Here is a 19,895-nt window from a genome sequence, read left to right as displayed (position 1 = left end):
AATCAGTATAGCCAAAAAAAAAAAAACAGAACTCAAAAATCGCTTCCATTCAAGAGTTCGCGTCGTGTGGAGTAACGGACGAAAATACCAACAGCATGATCTTATAAATCCTAGAGCGTGATCCTAATAAGTGTAATCTTAAGTAAGTGTCCATGTGTTTAGGTCACGTGGGTCTACGCTGACCCATATAAACTGAATATCACCCCTAATATAACAGTGAGCTGAGCGGACGTTTGTTTACTCATTCTTTCACTCGGCATTCGAAGTACTTGCTGCAATTTTCTTGGTATATCAGCAGCGTTGTTTGATCGAAAATTACAGGCTCCTAATAAGGAACACCGTACAGGATGGCATCAAGTGACTGACACATTCCAAACTTAAATATTGCGCAGGTGTAATAGCTTACATTGGTTGGCGGGGTAGGAACCGAAAGACAAAAGAACGCCACGTTATATGGTCAGTAACAATGGAACAATAGAGAACAGAACATCGTGTTACCTCAGTTCATAGTTATAACAAACTAAGTCTGTACCACAAGTGCAACGTACTTTTAGACGAAACTTTAACGTTGATCGAGTGCTAAAGGAGATGGTGATGAGGAGGAACGAATGGAATAGTTGAATGAAGAAAGTGGGAGAAAACGGGAGAACACTGAGAAATCCCACACACACGATGTCTCCCCACCACAAAGATCACTGGTTGCGAACTGGGATCGAACCAGGTACCCTAGGTGCACGCTTTACCACGGAGCCACCCCGGTTCTATAGGTCAGTCTCGTACCATATTGGCTTCGATGAAGAAATTTGAAGATACTGATAGTGTGGCAGATGTGAACACGAAAGTCCAAGAACAGTGCGAACTCCTGAGAACGTGAAGAGACCAATATCGAAGTTTATTTTTTTTATATAAAAGTTACACCTGTGGCACAGACTTAGTGTCCTAATATCTACGAACTAAGGTAACACGATGTTCTGTGTTCAATGCTCCATTGCAACTGGCCATGTAACATGGCATTCTTTCCTATTTTGGTTCTCAGCTCGCCAACCAATATTAGTTAATACGCCTGTGGAATATTCAAGTTTGAAATGTGTCAGTCGGCTCGGCGCCACCCTGTATTATGAGACTGACGTCCTTTTATAAATGTAATAAATTTTCTGTCAACAATGAGACTGGTTCTTGGTCCTGTCTTCAGATTATTAATTATTCTAAATAAGATTTTCGTAAATGTGACAGCACACAAACTTCAATATCGGGAATTTTAAATTCGCATGAATAAACATTGATATTACTAGGTTTGGAAAATCTAGATTTGTATTAATTACTTCATTTAATGTCTCACTCTATTGACTATTATGTGGAATGTTAAAATAGCTGTGAGTCACCAAATAAATCTATCATAGAATCTAAATCAGTCACTTTCAACTCACCGATGTATGACGTAGAAGCAGGCTTTTGCGATCTGTCAGGAGAGAGAGAGAGAACAGGTTGAGCACGGAAGATGAGGGTACGAGATAGATGGAATCGAATGAAGCAATGATTGATACCGTTTGATTTGTTATGAATCAACGAGTAGTGTGTCTGGAAAACGACCAAATACACCTATTTTATCAAATCATCATTGTCTTCCGTCAAGGACAGGTATGTTTTCTTCTCTTTGCTGTGTGTGTAATTTTCTGAGAACACGAGCAGTAAACTGTAATGTTGTACCCAGTTGGAGATGACTCACTTGAGTGAACGTGACACACTACTCTCAAGCAGGGATGATAATTTTGCTCGGGGATCACTCATGCTCGTGCAGGTTCAGGTTCACTATTTTCAAAGGATCTTGCGCTCACTAATCTCAAAGATCATGCAAGCTCAGATTAGCACTCGCTCAAGCCTGGACTCACTATCGTGAAGTAGGCTCGTTCTCGTTCTCGTGCCTATTTACCTCTTTGAGATTACACTCACTAAGGCATCAGTCTTAATATGCTGAAAGGGGCTCGCGCTCTCGTGGACTCAAGTTTTGGTTCGGTACCCATTTATAGCTCCGTGCTCCTACATGATTGTGCTCAATTATTGAGTTCGAGGCCGATTAAGGTAGAGATTGCGAGCTTGGACATCTCTGCTCTCAAAGGTAAAACGTAAAGTGTGTGGAGCTGTAAAGTATGGAATGCAATTTAGAGGCTGTGGCTAGAAGGCTGTGACACGACGTTGCATACGTGTCGTAAAGGAGCATGGCTAAACAGAGCGAGCTTTTTCTGTGTATCCTCTGTCGTGAATGTGTACAAAACGTGGTAATCTTGAAGTTTCCTTATTGTCTATTAGCGTTTGAAGGAACCTCAGAGTACCACTTTCAAACACCATAAATTTGTCCCCTTAACATACTAGTGTTACGTTTTTATTTATAGTAATGTTTAGAAACACTAAATGCAACATTAACATGTAAATTATCTGTTGCTCCAGTGTGTTCGGTATGTATTCTCCACCAGCAGCATTTAAATGCTGGAAACATTAACGAGAAAATCGTTCTACAGCTGAAACGAATTCATAAAATTTGAGACTAAAGATATCGTTTTAGTTGTAAATAATATACAGATTATCACTGAAATAAACAAAATTCATTTTCGTGTAAACAGTGCAGCAGAACAAAGGACGTTGAAATATGGTCTATAACTAACATGGTTTGATTTTTAAAAGTGTTTCTAATATATCAGCCAACCACACAATGCCTTAGTATTCAGATGAAGTTCCGTGAGTTGTTCTCATCGCTCAAAGTCTCTCCTCCAAAAAGTCTAACACCTACTCTATCGTCCAAGTCCATGATCAAAGTTTTGTTTCGAATTGGTTTGCACGAAGCCCATCGCTTTTCCTCCCCTTTGCATAAAAGGTAAAAGCTTGGGGTTTCCAGAAACACACACAATCACTTTGTCATGATGTAAAATCGAAAGATTTAGAAGCCACATGACATTCACACTCATGTCCAAAATGATTTCGCATATCTATAACTGTCTTCTTGTAAGAATATAATTTGATAATGATTTTGTAGGGTACTTTTAATACTCATACTATGTGTTTAATCAAGAAATGTATATTTGTGGTAAATTTCATAGAAAAAGAATTATAAATACGAATATTAGAATGAGTAAAACAAAATGTTGCTAAATGGACAAGAAAGGTTGTATTTTCGTTATATTTTTCTTATTTACTGCTCTTTTGACATGATATTCGCCACATACATGTCTTTGCCGATTATACACATACTAACATTATAAGAAATACAGGGCGAATTCGTTATCAAATTACATTCCTATAACAACACATTTATAGACATGCGACAATAATTTTGGATATAAGTGTACCTCCTAGGTTGTGGACTTCAAGGACTAACCAAAAGCAATCTTCAACCGTTCAACGGTTGAGATGCAATCACCCAACGTGCAATTTTCAACTCAGCTGATTTGGAGTAGAAAAGTCAGATTTGGCAAGAGAAGAAGTTTATGTGGGTAGATATGGAATATCATCATTCTGGAAAAGTCACTAACTGGGAGATTGGTCAATAATAAAATATTGACTTAACAAAACAGCATTACAAAAACACGACTGACATAGAAAGGAATACCGAAAGACACGCGTTGCGTTATGTAAAATAGAAATAAGGGGAAAATTAGGATAAGGATTATGATGTAACTATACGTGGGGTAAAAGAAATTCTGCTATTGCATTGGGTTTAATTTTTCAATAAAAAGTTTATACATTACTCTTCTAAGAAGCTTTAGGCAGCGTAACATTGAGCCTTAAAAAATAATAATCTCTTGAGAGAAGAGAAAAAATAAAGATTTTTTTTTTAATTATGGTGATGTGAATCGAACGGTGAACCACTCTGAAACGCATCTCTCATTATACAACACTAGGGAAGCTTGTGCAAAATGGAACTTTCGGAAGGGCACTAACACACTGGGATACATTAAGTAGCACGATCTTTGGAGGCGAGTAACAAAAATCCTGATCGATTAGTCACAGATCATAATTGAACACCGAACTTTTGCTTCTGCAGTGATAAACCTTTGGGTTTCCTGAGGCTTACAGTTAGTTATGTAACATATAATACTGTCCATTGTTGTCTGGTGTTATTGTGTGGATTAGCCTCTTAGCTTTGAAGAAAAGAAAGTTTTGAACAAAAAACGCTTTCGTAAAGTATCTGGTGCATGTACTGTTATTAAGAAGCAGTCAGAACTCTCGCAAACGAGTTTGCAATCTATCCTTTGTTCCCCGCACGATTTAAAACAAAAATACACAAAAAATGTAGGTGGAGAAACTGTCTTAATTTCTTATTCAAGAGAAGAAAACCAAAAATAACATCAAAGCTTTTGAACATCAAAATTTCATTACAATACCTTTTGTTTTTAAATACATTAAAAAAGAGTGATGCAATTAGATGATGAAGCTCAAAATTAATGACATTTCCCTGCCGTAATTACATATACCGATTGAATCTTGGCATATCTTTTCTCTGAGTCGAACCGTCGTGGGTATAAACAAAGCATTGACGTAATGCGTAGCTAGGAGGCTGACGTATCACACCAGACTACCATTGGCTGTTCCTTTAAGACGACAAATTTATCAATATTTTAAATTGTTACCTGTGACGCAAGCGATATGGATATGATTTATAGACAGCAAATAAATTTTGTGTAAGAATAATAAAAAGAAACAGAATATTGTTTCAAAGATCGTATGTTTTTCCCAATAAAAGAAAATTGTTATGCAAAACTTCTTATCGCTGCAACTTAGTTCACGAGATTTATATTCAGTTTCTGTTTTGTTTATGTAATTTTGTAATTCTTGACTTTTATAAATAAACATGTTCTTACATGTTTCAGATTGCTTGAAAAGAAGTAAACTTTCGTAAGATTCTTGCATAGGCTGTTCGGTGATTACTAAAGAAGGTTTATTGATAGATTCTCTACATTGAGTTGTTCAGGCGAAATGTGCACAATCGTTCAAATTATGCTCTTACAAGTGAGTGTAATCCATGTTTTATTATAGCATGGGAGGCAATCTGATAACATGCTCTGGCAATAACAAACGGGTGAGTGTTTAGAGATTAGACAGGCAACGAATCAGTGTTGTCTATGCATATTCAACAGAGTTTCCGTATTTATTTCTGACAGGAACACTAATACTTTATATAAATTGTTCATTGTTAGGCTACCCAGCACATTGTTTTGTACTTATTGTTGTGCTCATACGAGGAGGTATCAGAAAGTTCGTGCAATCACCTAAAAGAAATCTAGACTGAAGAACTCTGACACCATGATGGTATTAATCCTTCTCTTCATAGTCACCGTGCCTAGCTACACCAGCTGTTTTTCACTTTCCGTAAGCGTTTTGAAACCACAGTTCAACCTCAAAAATGACATCATCCCTGCTGTCAAAATGGCGCCCTCTAAGTAGACGATTCATTTCTGAGAAAATAAATGTCTTACTTGGTACTAGGTTCAGTGAGTATCGAGATGTGGCAATGTTTCTTATCATAATTATACTGCCTTCATCGTGGATGCATGGGTAGAATGAGCTGGTGCATTGTTTGCCAACAGCAGCATCACTTTTTGAACAATCCACAACCTTTCTTCTTCAGTTACTCTCGTAACTTACGCAGGAGATGGGAATAGTAGGTACAAGTAATACTTTGCCGCTGTGGTAGGTAAATCAGTCATGATGAGCCCTTCACAGTCCCCAAAAAGAAAAAAAAAACGGAAACATCACCTTGACGGCGGACTTACGCACTCGTGCGATTTTAGGGTTGTTGGACGAGTAGTGTTTCTATTGTTTGCTCATTTCCTTTGTTTCTGGATCATAAAGATAAACCCATTTCCATCCGTTGTCAGTAGTCTGCCGAAAGAGTCCTCTTCATCCACCTCGCATCGATGCACCATTTCTCTTGCAGCTTCCTCGCATTTTTTCTTCTGAAGGTGTGAGCAGTCGGGCATCCACAGTGCTGACACTTTCTCAATATGTAGCTGGCTGGGAATAATAGTCCAGGCAGAGCTATAACTCATAACTATTGCAAACATAACACTTTCAAGGTTATCCTTTTGTTTTCCATTATGATCATCTCAATTTTCTCCGTCAAGGCGGCATCATCAGTAAAAGACGGTCTTCCAAATCTAGGGGTGTCCACAGTGATCATGTGTCCAGTTTGGAATTCCCGTTTCCACTTGAGTACCGTTTCATAAGACGGGCTTTCAGTCCCATAGAATTATTTCATTTCTTCGCAAATCTCTTTGATGATTTCCCTGACACCTTGTGCCTCTAGTTTGTCAATTATCGTACTTTCAGTGATTTACCTGCAAAGAAAGAAAGAAAGAGTTGTTCTAATTAGCACAGGATTTTTTTTTTTACATTTTGCTTATTTGAGACCATAAATTGAAATCTACAGGAAAGAAAAGAATACCAAATTGGAGGTACTTATTTTGGTATTTGTACCTGACAATACGTTATGTATATACCACTTGATACTATAAGAGATACACCGAAGTTTGTAAACTGCAATATGGACATAGTACTCATCATTCAGGTAAAACATCCACCGGCGTAGGGTAATATATCCATACACAACACAAAACTATACAAGATGAAGGTCCATAACACTGAAAAACATATTACTACAAAAGTTACTCATAGCACTGAAAGTGATATGAAGGAAGTTACAAACATCTAGCGTATAATATAAAGCTACAGCCACTTCCTGACCAATGATAGGCTTGGGAAATACAGATAGAAAATGAAAATATAATTCAAAATGCAAAATGAAAGGGCTATTTTTAGCTTTACTTTAATAATAAAAATATAAGTTTATTTTCCACAATACGACACTAATAACAACAAACAATCTTATTTAGAGAATTTTGGAAATATTGTTTGAAAATTCAGAACACTAAAACACAAATAAAACTTAAAAAAAAACTAGTTCTACTTCAAGGTCACATTGCCTATATTTTTCAAAGCACAGCGTTAAGGCAGTCTCATTTACATAATGTAGAACATACTATTGGAACAGAAAATTAAAATACAAGTGAAAATACAAAATATAGAAGCCAGTTTAAGATGCATTCTAATGGTGACGATATTATGCCTCCATCCATTTCTCAAAATCCAATCGTACGGGTTATATTGTATTTATCCTAAGTAGTGTCATACAAAAATAAAACTAAAAAAAAGCTTCCGCACAGTAACTTCTGTAACGTCTGTCTCTGAAAACACAGCGATAAAATCAACTAGTTAAAATATGACAATCGTTGAAGGCAATGGACTAAATCTACTTGGCGATACTTTTCTTAAAAAGGGAGTGGCACTCACGACACTTATTAGGGAATGATGTACATTCTACAGGGAGTCACATGTCACAACGAATGCACTTGTTGCACTCACATGTAGTCATAGGTCTAGCATGTATGTTATAATGTATAACACAGATTCTGGAAGAGTTATCTTCATCTGTATCAGACAAGTCTGTATGGTTGCACTGAATTTGTCTGAAGCACTTGTTCCTTTTCCGGATGACTTGGAAGTAAGTCTAGGTTCTTTGGAGTTGCTTGATCTATTTAGTAGGTTTTTCTACTGAGGATATTCAGTTTCTGTCAACACCCGTTGCCTTCAATTCGGCGTAGGAACTGGCACAAGCACAATAAGCACCGATGCAACGTCTGCAAATAATACACTCTCGTTTCTACTGCCATTTGTTTCTCTGGGATTCTACTCCATCATCACTCTCCGCACTGGAAATGGATGGTGCATTTGAAGTTAAAGGAGAGGATAAGTCTACACTCGAAGAGCTAATAGAACTACACCTACGCTCTTTGCAATTTTTGCTTTCGTTTCCCGTAAGAAAAGTGTAATTTGGAATGCAATTGGGATTTAGAGTAAATATCCCACATGCACGAAATCTAGCTGACCCGTTCTGTATTGTCGCTACTTTCGACTACGTTTGCTTAAGCAAATCCCGCATCTGGGGACGAATAAGTTTACGACCAGACTTTCCTTTGACACACACAATGTGAATAAGCTGCATAGATATAAGTTATGTCTTGAGAGATTTGATAAAAGCATGATCCAATGGTTGCAGGTAATGGGTTATGTGATTTAGTAGACAAAAGAAAACATCATTGGTTGCACCATAATCAAGCATTTCAGTATTATGAAATGAGTCTTCCTTATGCATATTTACTAAATCATGTTTGCAAAATGAAAGAGAATAGCTTATATTGATTCAAATTTTACAGCGAGAAGGCTTTGCAAATCGGAAAACATTTAAATATGTCGTACTACCTGCTAACTCTCCCTACACTCACATTTCTACGCTCGCATCTTTGGTCTAAATATATGGAAATACATATTTAAAAAAAATCTTTAAACGTGAGGGTACTGCTGCCTCTTACTTCCTAATTAATCGCAGCTAGTACCATATATAGACACAGAACAATACTGGATGTACGTATTCTGTACAAGAAAGTACTTGCCAATCATTTACTGCATTTCTCACCTAAATATTTATACAGTGAAACCTGTCTATGTTGGCCACCATCGGTTCCATCGAAAAGTGGCCAACTTAGACAGGTGGCCAACTTACAGAAAATAAGTGTGATTTGTGTATTTTTAGAATAGGATTTCTAGTATTACTTGATTGTAAAATTTTAATAAGCAGTGGCACGACAGCTACTTATAAATGTATATAGAGTAATCATAAAAATATACAGTACTAGAAAATATTACTATAGTATGCAAGAGCACCGATTTCTCTGTAAATGTGGGGTCCCATTCAGATGCAAAAGGTATATATATATATGAAGATTTTAAGACAAATTGCACTCAAATTATACCAAATATTGTATATTCATAAATAAAATAGGGGCCACACGAGTTTTGGGGGCCCGGGCCCCCTTGGTCCCCTCAGGATCGGCGCTCTTGATAGTATGTCTAATATATATGCATACCTTTCTCTTCGTGAAAACTAGTCTGGTACATTGGATTATTCGGATTGGAAACACAATAACACAAACAACCATGAAGTAGAAGTGTATGTACGCAGTTTATTGAAATTGATATTATAGCACACTGAGTTATTCAGATGGAAAACAAGAAAAGCTAAGTTATAAATTGAGAAATTCATATGCAATTTATATGACTTCTTTTCAGCTGTTACTGAATGGTCATTCATTCTAGACATATTTGCTTTATTCCTTTTGGCAGATATGCACATTCTAATATTGTAGTTAACTACCTCTTGTTAATGAGCTAAGATGTTTTGAGAAAATCTTGAGGGAATTCATATCTCAAAATCTCCGCTACCTTTTGACATGCAGTCAGGTGCCAATAAATGACAATTGAGCTTTAACCTTGAGAATTTTGAGGAATTACTAAAGCTTTCCACTGATGAAAGGAGCCAGTATAGCTAATGGTTTTACCAAAACAGACAGGGTAAACAAATACGTACAACCATTTCCTGAATTCCTGTACGTGCTTTTTCTTATTCACATCTTCCACCACCCTTTTATGAGGGTAGTGTTCTGGCCATTGGCCTCCAAGAACAAATCGTGCGAATCTATGCTTCTTTGTGTCCAGTCACAAATACAGAACATCTGCTTCTCATATGGGAATTCGAAAGAGTTAAGAAAAATAACAAAACTCTATTTTTCGTGGCCAAGATACGCAGATAAATTTATCATTATCATCATAGGGTAAACATTGCTTTAGTGTGGCCAACTTCCAAAATAGACAGGTGGCCAACTTATAGAGTAGTAAGTAACGAATGTCTTATGGGAAAATGCAGGTTCAAGACGAACTAGGCCAAGATAAGCAGGTGGCCAACTTAGAAAGGTGGCCAAGTTGACAGGTTTCACTGTATGTTATCAGGGTATATTTGCAAAAAGTAAAAATATTTTCTCGTCCTCTTTCCTGAGTGCAACTCCTTTTTGATGTTACATCATAATCCATATTATGTTTACTGAAATTTCAATGCAATTACACAACTTGAGTATACGTGAGGTGAAACGCTCATGCGCTATAACACTGACACTTAGTAGGCAAATCACCCCTTATCTTGAACACTGTAGTTTAAAATGAGCTTGCACTATTATATGGCATGGTGACAGAAGTCTATTGCATCGGATCAACAAAAGTATTTTTTTGTGCAAAGCACATCCATTAGGTTTCCTATTGCACCAGCATAATCATTCTGTCTCTTTATATTTGAAACACTCAAAAATTTACTTACCACAATTAAATCAGTCTGTGTCTTTACTTTCTTTACACACTTTTTCGCTGCCATCTTCCTCTTCCAGTCAATTTCTCCTTCACTTCATAGTATCACCGTTGCCAGCTCACTATCTCTTCCGCGTTCTTGTAACGGGTAGGCATTTCCTCCAATTACTCTACTCTAATAAGCCAAATTTAATGAATGTCGCTAATACTGGGGGCTTTCAAACTTGAGTGATAGTCACGTCAACAATAGAATTTAAAATACACTTACCGAAGTCTACAACTGATTTGCTTTCTCGCATCCCATAGTATGATTTTAACACTATCCACGCAAATATAAGTTAATGCAACATGAATGTGGTTTGGGCACGTAATATGCAACTAGACTGGTCAGATTAGTAAGTTTAATATTATCGTGAACATCACCAGAGGTAAGAGCTCCATAATTGTTCAACGTGCCCCTTCTTTATAATTCTGTTTTATTTCATACTTCCCCCATCTATCTAACAGCGCCGCCATTTCAGATATTACTTGGATGGGCAAAGACTCTTCGATATAAATAAAGTTTCATATATTTAATTATATTCCATTATATATATCGGGTGTTCTAAAAATGGCGGCCACGGACAACAGACCGCTATTCTTTAGGTAAAAATAAAGCGAAAATCCCATGTAATGGCATACCCTTCAAGGCCTCCTTCAGCCGCAGCAGGGAATCAAAATTTCACTATGTGGCAACGTCACAGATTAATTTGGAATCATTAGAATTGCTCTACGAATCCATCAAAAAGCTACATCGATTGTCATGCTCATAAATAGTGCTAATGTCAACGTATATCAACTTTAACTTTCATCTGGAAAGAATCGATGTAACTATTTGATAGACTGGTAGATTTTTCTCTACGGTTCTTTATCGGCACAACAATTCGCGTCTCCAGACGAGGACCCGAGAGGTATGCAATTATATGTTTTTCGCTTTATTTTGACTTGTAAAGTAGTGCTATGTAGTCTGTTGACGCCACTTTTATGACGACACTTGATTTATATATATGTACGTATATATAATACTCAGAGCTTCGTCTTGGGTATACGGTTCGCGTAATTGTATATGACGCGGGAGCCCCAGGTTCGACTCCCTCCTGAAGCTGTATGTCAACGTTTCATATAGCCTCTGCCTCGCTGCTGAAAGGGGCACTTAACCCTAATCCAATCAATAAAACAATCAAGTCAAGAGGCATTTACTCTCTGAAGCCGCAAATGACGCCCCTGCTAACCAAGAATTTCCTTCCCACAAAATTGCCAAATATAGTTCTATAGAATGTCAGAGAAATTTCTATCCAAGAAATGTGCCCCGCCCATTTCAAACGTCTCGACTTATTCTATTACTTAAAAGTATCGTGAAGTTTTTTCATAAGGACATTTCCCCACATGCTCGATATTCTTCTCCATTCCTGTTCCTTTGCAACATAAATTTTCCTGGATTTTTTTTACCAGAACTAGTATCGCTTCTTGTTTTTCTTTACCAGTTGGCGTCGAAATTCCACGTCCAAACAGCTTGGCGAGCAGTAGTTCTATTCTACTACAGGTTTCAATTACAAATAAAAAAAATCTACACAAACCAAGGGGAATGTATTACTCTGGATTTCTATCTTACCAATCCTGTTAACGACGAGCTGACAGAAAATGAGATTATTCATGTTTCCTTTTTTTGAGAACATTTATCACTCACTCCATTTTATAATTCCTAATCGGAAACAATCGTTCACATAATCCAGTATATTCATCCCGTAATACACTCTCACTGAAAAGTAGAATTATTTTTCTCTCGGGTTCAGTCATTTAGGGAGCATAATTTAAATTTGCAACCGTAATAGTTCGTTTGTGATTTCATTTCATTCCGCATTGCAACTTCCGAAATTAGTATTTTATTTCTCTCTTGATGGACGTTAATGCTTTAATTAATCACAAAGACTCGGCAAGTGGAACATGCTCTCTACGCTGGACCTGGACCACAACAGGCCACAGGATATCCTGATTGCATACGTAACGTGAGAAACTTTGCACGAGTCAGAGTGTTAGATAGTTCCATTTCTGTGTTTCATTATGCACAACTAGAAATCAACTTACGGAATTCAAATAAAATATGCATCATAAATCAGAGCATTAAGAGTTAATTTTCGACAATAATGATGCAGAGGAAGAAGAGAAATTGGAACTTAGAAAATATTTATATTAAAGCTTTTTTAAGCATTAATGGATCCACTTCATTGATCCACTTCAATAATTATCTGTCTGTGATATACATTTTAAGCAGCAGAGTTGATGTGTGGAATTGGTAATGTACAGAGTGTCCCATAAATCCGGAAACCGAGAAATTGAACGTCTACATAATATGCTCGATATATTAATCCTTCTGTTGCGCGCATTGACGGAGAATAATCGCCAACTTTTAGAGAACATGTTTGATTTGCGAACAACTTTTACCCACACATTTTGCTTGAAATTCTTCACCAATTTTTGAGCACAAGGGAATACAGTCTCTTGAATACATCAACCACTTCTCGCACATTTCGTCCACCACAGAATAAAATGACTTCAATTTGTTCCTCCTTCCTCATAGTTATTTGCAACGGAAAAATGTGTAATGATTTCTATACGTTTCCAGATTTATGAGACATCTTCTACAATCCATGCATTTATAATACCGTGAGATGTAGATTATTTCCCTCCGTAGAAGCGTAAACCTTTCATCAGAGTGCTAGATTCGGGTTACATGTGTAGGGCCAAAACGGCATACTATCGAAAGCAGTTACCGACATACGATCAAATTATTAATAATAATAATATTAAAAAAAACGTTATCTCATGATCACGCAACATTAAGGAACAATCATTTTCTTGAAGATATATAGAGGAAAACTGTCATACGATCGAAACGGTATAAAACCGAAACGGCTAGGGACGAAACAGATTTCTGAGATGAAGCGTCGGCCATATGCCATTTCAGTCCTACGCCGCATTCCTCTAAATTCAACACTCTCTACGATGATGGACTTGCATTTAGGAATAAAATATTAAAAAGATAAAGGATTTACATATTACATACACTGGATAAATGATGATCACCTTTTTATATACCACCACCTTATTAAAAAAGGAAAGGAAACTTTCTCACAAGAGGAATATATTTATTTCTTAAAACTGAAATCATGTGTAGTAACTTCAATAACGTAACGTTGTCTCAGACTGATTAAGTGTCTGGCTGGTGCCGTGATGGCTCAGTGGTAGAGCGTTCACCTCTGGTGCTAGGGGTCCCGGATTCGATCCCCGACCCCGCCAAGTGAACTTTGTGGTGGACAAACACCGTGTGTGGGGGTTTTCTCGGGGTTCTCCCGTTTCCTCCCACTTTCTTCATTCCACCGTTTCATTCATTACTCATCATCACCGTTTCCTTTAGCCTAACCGGCATAAGCGTGGGAGGTAAAACTCAAAGATTTCATTTCATTTCATTTGATTAAGTGTCTGAGGAGAAAAACGTTACATTGTTAAAATTGTTTCCCCTTTTTTGTCAGTTTCAAGAAATAAACGTATCCTTCTGGTAAGAGAGCTTTTTTTAAAAAAAATAATTGAATAAGCTCCAGAGCCGTTATGGATAGAGAATAACTTATTTTTCAATAGAATATAATATCTGACCCATTGTAAACTGATTTTTTCTTTGAACACTACTTTTATTTGACGTGCTACTTTTGGTTACTTATTTATCTTCCAAGTGAAACATAACGCTAAGTTAAATGTGTAACACAGAGACAACTCAAGAGTATGAGTCGATATATGAAAAACTGTGATACACATGAAAAGGTGACAAGGAGCGGAAGGTGGAAATTATGCAATATTTCATGCTTAAAAAAATTAAAATATTGTCGTAAACTACTAACAACAATCGCCGTTGCCGATGTGAAGATATACTGTACAAAAAGAACTGTCAAAGGAAACGGCCGAATACGTGGTGTGTTCAAAAAGAAAGCGAACTTTTGAAATTTCACTCCAACCGGCAGAGGGAGCGCGTTGCAGCTTCTGAGTGCACCTAGCAGCAGATTTAGACAACAAATTGCCATTTGCTGCGTTTCGCTATGACGGATAGTTGTTGAGCTATAGCCGCAGAAGGAAGCACGTGCACAAGCTGTTCGTCAGATTAATGATATAGTGGCAATTAAAGAGCTTGAAGAATAAGACGTGTTGATGAAAGTTTGCTACAAACTTGGGAAAACATTTACAGAGACATTTCAATTGCTTTTCAATTCATTCAGGGTCTTCTTGTCCAGAAGAAGGTACGCATGAGCAGGTCAAAGATCAAGGTGAAGTTGATTGTGTTTTCTGGTTGAAATGGCATTGTGCATCATGAATTTGTGTCACGTGGTCAGATGGTAAACAAATAGTTGTACCAGGACATTTTAGCACAGTTGAGGGATGTTGCGCTGAATTGTGGGAAAAACAGATTTGGATGGTGCACCGGGCCAATGCACCTACTCACATTTTGCTCCTCATCTGCAGGTATCTGGCAAATCACCGGACTCTCGTTGTGCCCCATCCACCCTATTCTCCGTACGTAACCCCAACATACTTTTTGCTGTTTCTCAAACTTAAAATCACTTTGAAAGGACGTCGTTTCCAAACCATAGAGGAGATTCAGGTCAATGTACAAGATACACGCGCACCATCCCAGAAAATGTGTTGCAGTGGGCTTTCAAATATGGGAGAAACATTGGGAACGGTGTGTTGCCAATAGAGGGTACTACTTTGAGGAGGACAGTACTTAAAATGCTGTACAATGAGCAACAAAGCAGTTACAGCAGAAGCTCGGTTTCTCTTTGAACACGCCTCGTATGTTGATATTATTAATGAGATGTTGTGGACTTCATCTTGTCCATGGGTTTTCTAAAGGTTCTTCCGTTTCCTTCCAAATTCTCATTTCAGCAATTCATTCATAATCATTCAGTTTAATTAATCATCTGTCTTCTTTCGCTTACAGCTCATAATTGTGGGACGAAAAAAAAATGAAAGGCTTTGATTATTTGACTTATTCCATAGTCAAAAATATTAGTATTTTAGTTAATTATGTCTTTATTATACTTAACGTCTCATTTTTATGCTTTCTAGGGTAAATCGGTTGGTTGTTTGTTTTGAAGTTGAATCTTCTTTTTAGCATCAAGGCTGTATGAGACATAAATCTCCATCTTAAAGTGGAATCTGAACTACATGAACTCACACTAGGATTGAAACCAAGTCTCACGCACCACACACTTGTCACACTTGTACGTTAACCACGAGAGAGCTCTGTGGGGTAAATGAGATAATTATAGATCATCTCAATAACGGTAGTCTAAGATATCATGTTACACAAACACCCCTTCGATAGCGAAGGAAACTTGAATCCACAAATTCATATTGCTCTCGCTAACCAGAAGACTACTCGATTAAGCACACTTTACCTTTGAAAATTCAGAAAATACTGCACAATGATTTTACACTTGGAAACACATGAAGATGTACATATTTTCATTTTTTACAGTATTTCCAACGTATTATCCCCAATTATTTGACAATACGTGTTTCTTAGCCTTATTACCAGAGTTTTCCGGCAGCTGTGTACTCCTTTCTGGCCTTCAAGCTTGTTTGGAGCTAGGAGCAAGTGGTGATGACATCACAGAGACATTTTCTTACTGATACAGGTCAGAAATCTGTTTTCACTAAGACAGAGCACTACGAAAAGACACAAAACATTGTTCTATTGTATTATTTTTATTTTGCATACTGACAACATCCTCCAAGTTTATTCGCAAACTATAATTTTCAAGTAACTTTCTTTTTCTTTACAGAGCGAGCGAACGATATAGATGGGTTGGAACCTGTAGCGTGTCAACCTTGGACATCTAGGCTACCTAAAATGGCACAACCAGATCTCGATTTTATAGGTAAGTTAATGAAACTAATTACAGTAATTAAGTATGATTAATTGATGTGTACTGTAGAAAAATAACCCGGAAAACACTAAAAAGTAGGGGAAAGCGGGGCTGGTTGTGACAATTCTTACTTACAACCTTGTAACTTCTTAACAAAACTTATTTCTAAAATAGTAACACTTGCTTACTAAAGCTTAGACCTTCCGGCATCCCCCAAACATAAAACTCTCTGGATGGACATAATCGTTTTACATTATTTTTTTTTTCATACACAACCATATCAGTTGGCACAATTTGCCCCCTCTATGGGGCAGGTAGTGACAACATTTATAAAACATGGACATTAGTACATATCACTGTAATATACTGTTTATTGAAAGAAAATATGTTTGTTCCAAATAACAATGTAAACCAATGAATACTTTCCAAAGAACAGTGGGTCTTACAGTGTAAACTGTCTATTCTTCAAAGGTTGAATATTGACTTGTAAAAGAAAAACTAAATCAAACTACAAACTACATATTATTACGAACTCTTATTTTTGAAAAATTCTGAATATACAGGCTGATTTTAGGCAAACTGAGCTAGGCCAATGAAAACTAAATCTTAATTTAAGCTTCAGATTAGCTATTAAGGCAAATCTAATAGGGATCGTTATTTATGCAGTTCACATGAACCCAATTTTACAATCCAAGCATTGAACCCATTCATCTCCATGTTCTAATTTGTTGAAGGGTTTAAAGCACACTAAGCAAAAACAGTCAACATCTTCAGACGACTCGGAGTCATCTAATGAAGGATTTCTTCTGCGTTGTTCTTTTCCAGTGCCAGTAGTTTCAAACAGTAGTTTAAACCCCTAACTTTTAATTCTTTTTTCTTTATTTAATTATTCTTGTCTAAACTTCTTAGTTCACGAGCACCAGTCACACAAAATATCTTGGAAGCTAACAGTGCATAATTGCACAACTCTTTTTCTTCAGATTCTGAGAAAACTATATGTATCCTATAGTGACAATATCATTTCGGTTATTGTTCTTCATATATCTAAGCAGGGGCATTCAATTTACATGGAAGATTTCTTGTGCTTTAAGTAAGCTCCATGCACCTGATTCCACTTCCTTTGTAGTTTTTTCATAGTCCTCTACAGTTGATGTTACTCGCTCTGTTTTCTGTTTATAATTACGAACCATCTCTGATAGTGAAACAAAAATCGAACATAAGTTCGCAGGTGGGGTAAGTTGTGACAATGTCACAACATATCCCATGTCACGTGTCACAACTAGCCCCACTCCTCCCTTTCTTTGTTTCACAGTATGACGAACGAAAACAACAACGTTTTGCTTCCAACACATAATATGAGCTAATGCAGGAAACACTATTGGGTAAAGATATAATAACTATTTTTACTCACCATAAGCATCAACTTACACTGTTCCAAAGGATTCCCTAAATTTTACTTTTGTATACTAAAAACACTAAATTTACCGTAGTATCAACCCGTGATGATGTGTTACCTCTAAGTTCACCTCGATTACTGCGCACCAAACTCTGAAACTTGCAGTAGCGTCACTCATCGTTGCCACCTCACGTCACTACTTGCCCCTGTCACTATTAGCCCCTCCCTCCCCTACTTTTCATTGTGTTTACGCAACATATTCCATGCACTCGTTTTAGTTGAAATGATCAAAACCACGTACAATGGTCAAAACGAAATACAAGCCCTGTCTAGAAAGTTCGTTGAATGTACCTATATTTGGAAGGGATTGATATCTTACCTGAAACGGTAGTTACTAATCCTTTAAAGTAATACCCGTTGATGGTGACGCACTTCTAGGAATGGCTGTTCAAGTTATTTATGGAAACTCCTGATGTACTCGTCGTTAGGGATGACCTTCAGCTGCGTCGAAACATTAGGTCTACATTGGACGTCTGATACGTCCGAAAACCTCTGGTCCTTCAGGGCTGATTTTAATTTGCTTGTATTTCTTTTTGACATTTCAGTACTTGTGTTCTCTATACGCGTAACTGTGTTTATAATTGGAGTTTTGTATTTTGTGTTCCTCACACTTTGTTCTGTTGTGTGTATATAAACTTTTATAAGTGGAAACGGCCGTATTTCAACGTCGGCGCATTTCAACAAGTATATCTTTCTACTTTCGCTTCCCGCAAGGAATCCTTTGTTCACATACATTCATATTTTATAAGAAAAAGAAGATAAAAATAGTAAGAATATGAAAGTTATTACATGCTTCTGTTAAGGTGAATCACTAAGTGTTCTCGGTGAAATGCTAAACGCTGTTTGAATAGTGCGTCATTGCCAGATAGTGTCGTGTGTTTACTGATGCCAGATAATAAAAGGGAGTAATCATGGAAATCTGCTTAGATACTTACTGGAGAAATTATTTTTCGACCCTTACCGCGATTCCTCTTCTCGAACTGCAACGCTAGAATCCAGGAATGTTCTTATTGTTAATACTACAGTAAACGTACAAATTTGGCAACAACGCATTATTGCGTTTGCGCAAGTTTCGTCTCAAAATCTGTCTCCTTAAATATAAATTAATATTTAAATAAAATATGAAACATAACACGAAAAATGGTCAAACAATATCTCTATTTCGTGATAAGATTGTTACTTTAAAATACTTTACACACACAAATAAACATTTCATGAAACGAAGCACTTGCAGTAAGATTTAACAGCAAGTGCCATCCTGTATGCTCATTGTAAAACGAATCAAATATTTTCTTTCACTTGTTACATTTTTCGATATCAGGAGACGCAACCAAATGAACCAGGTCTTGTGCTTTGGCTGAAACAATACTCTATCTTATAGTACAATATTTACAATATGTAACGTTTCTTTGCGCAGTACTTAAGGGAATGAGCTAAAATATGTACTGACTTCCAGTTGGTGATCCACCTTAAATATACTGAGTCATTAATCGTATAACAATATTTCTTCCTCGGGTACACTGAGTCACTGATTCTAAATGATATTCCTCTTTCTTCATGTACACATATCAATAGTCCTTAAAGTAAATCCATCGATCAGAAGATAAAAGCTAATATTGAGGAGCTGGAAGATGTACCTGAATTAACCATAAAATTGAGGAACGGAATATGAAGAAGAGAGGAGGCAATCACTACTGAATAAGAACAAATAATATCATTACACTTGCTGGTTTCTTGTAACAATAAACTCCAGAAGACTATCAAAATGTATACACTGACAAAGTAGTTAGTAACGACTAGAAGAAAGAAGTGAAAAATACTTTTTAAGCAAGATACATTAATGTATCACATCAAAAATAGATTCAGCTACTTTACTCTTGATAAAAGTTACAAACCAGCGTTCTCTGAATTAAACCACAATCAATATTTATGCTTTTTTGATTAATTTGGAGTTTAGTGATCCGTTCTGCATAAAGGCTATATGAAATATAGATCTATAGCATAACGCGAGATGCAAACCGCATGAGCTCCCACCAGAAATTGAACCCAGGTCTCCCGCGCTGCAGGCGTTTTAGATAATCATATACTTTATGTTTATTGTAAAGATACTGAGAAACAGAATTGGAATCCTGAACAAGTATTTTCTTCAGTTTCTTGGCCATAGTGTGCTGAAAGCCCTCAATGGTATGGAAATGCTTCTCTTTCAAGTCATACTTAACCTTGAAAAGAGCCTGCAGGAT

General features: G+C 36.8%; 1 protein-coding gene across 7 annotated transcripts in view; it reads left to right on the top strand.

The window, feature by feature from the left end:
- Nucleotides 1-19,895, top strand: part of bma (SCY1-like protein bma) — a 751,115-nt gene that overhangs the window by 470,269 nt on the left and 260,951 nt on the right. For all 7 annotated transcript variants that reach the window (XR_014128907.1, XM_081744332.1, XM_081744329.1 and 4 more), the window contains exon 5: nt 16,116-16,211. Coding sequence is in view for 6 of the 7 variants with exons in the window: in XM_081744332.1 (XP_081600458.1) it covers nt 16,116-16,211 (96 nt within the window). In the remaining variant the exon portion in view is untranslated. The remainder of the gene's footprint in view (nt 1-16,115; nt 16,212-19,895) is intronic.

This window comes from Thermobia domestica, chromosome 17 (assembly GCF_964235325.1).
Source record: "Thermobia domestica chromosome 17, izTheDome1.hap1.1, whole genome shotgun sequence".
In the NCBI taxonomy this organism is placed as follows: Eukaryota; Metazoa; Arthropoda; class Insecta; order Zygentoma; family Lepismatidae; genus Thermobia; species Thermobia domestica.
The sequence above is the reverse complement of the archived record's forward strand: the minus strand, read 5'-3'. Positions and strand labels throughout refer to the sequence as shown.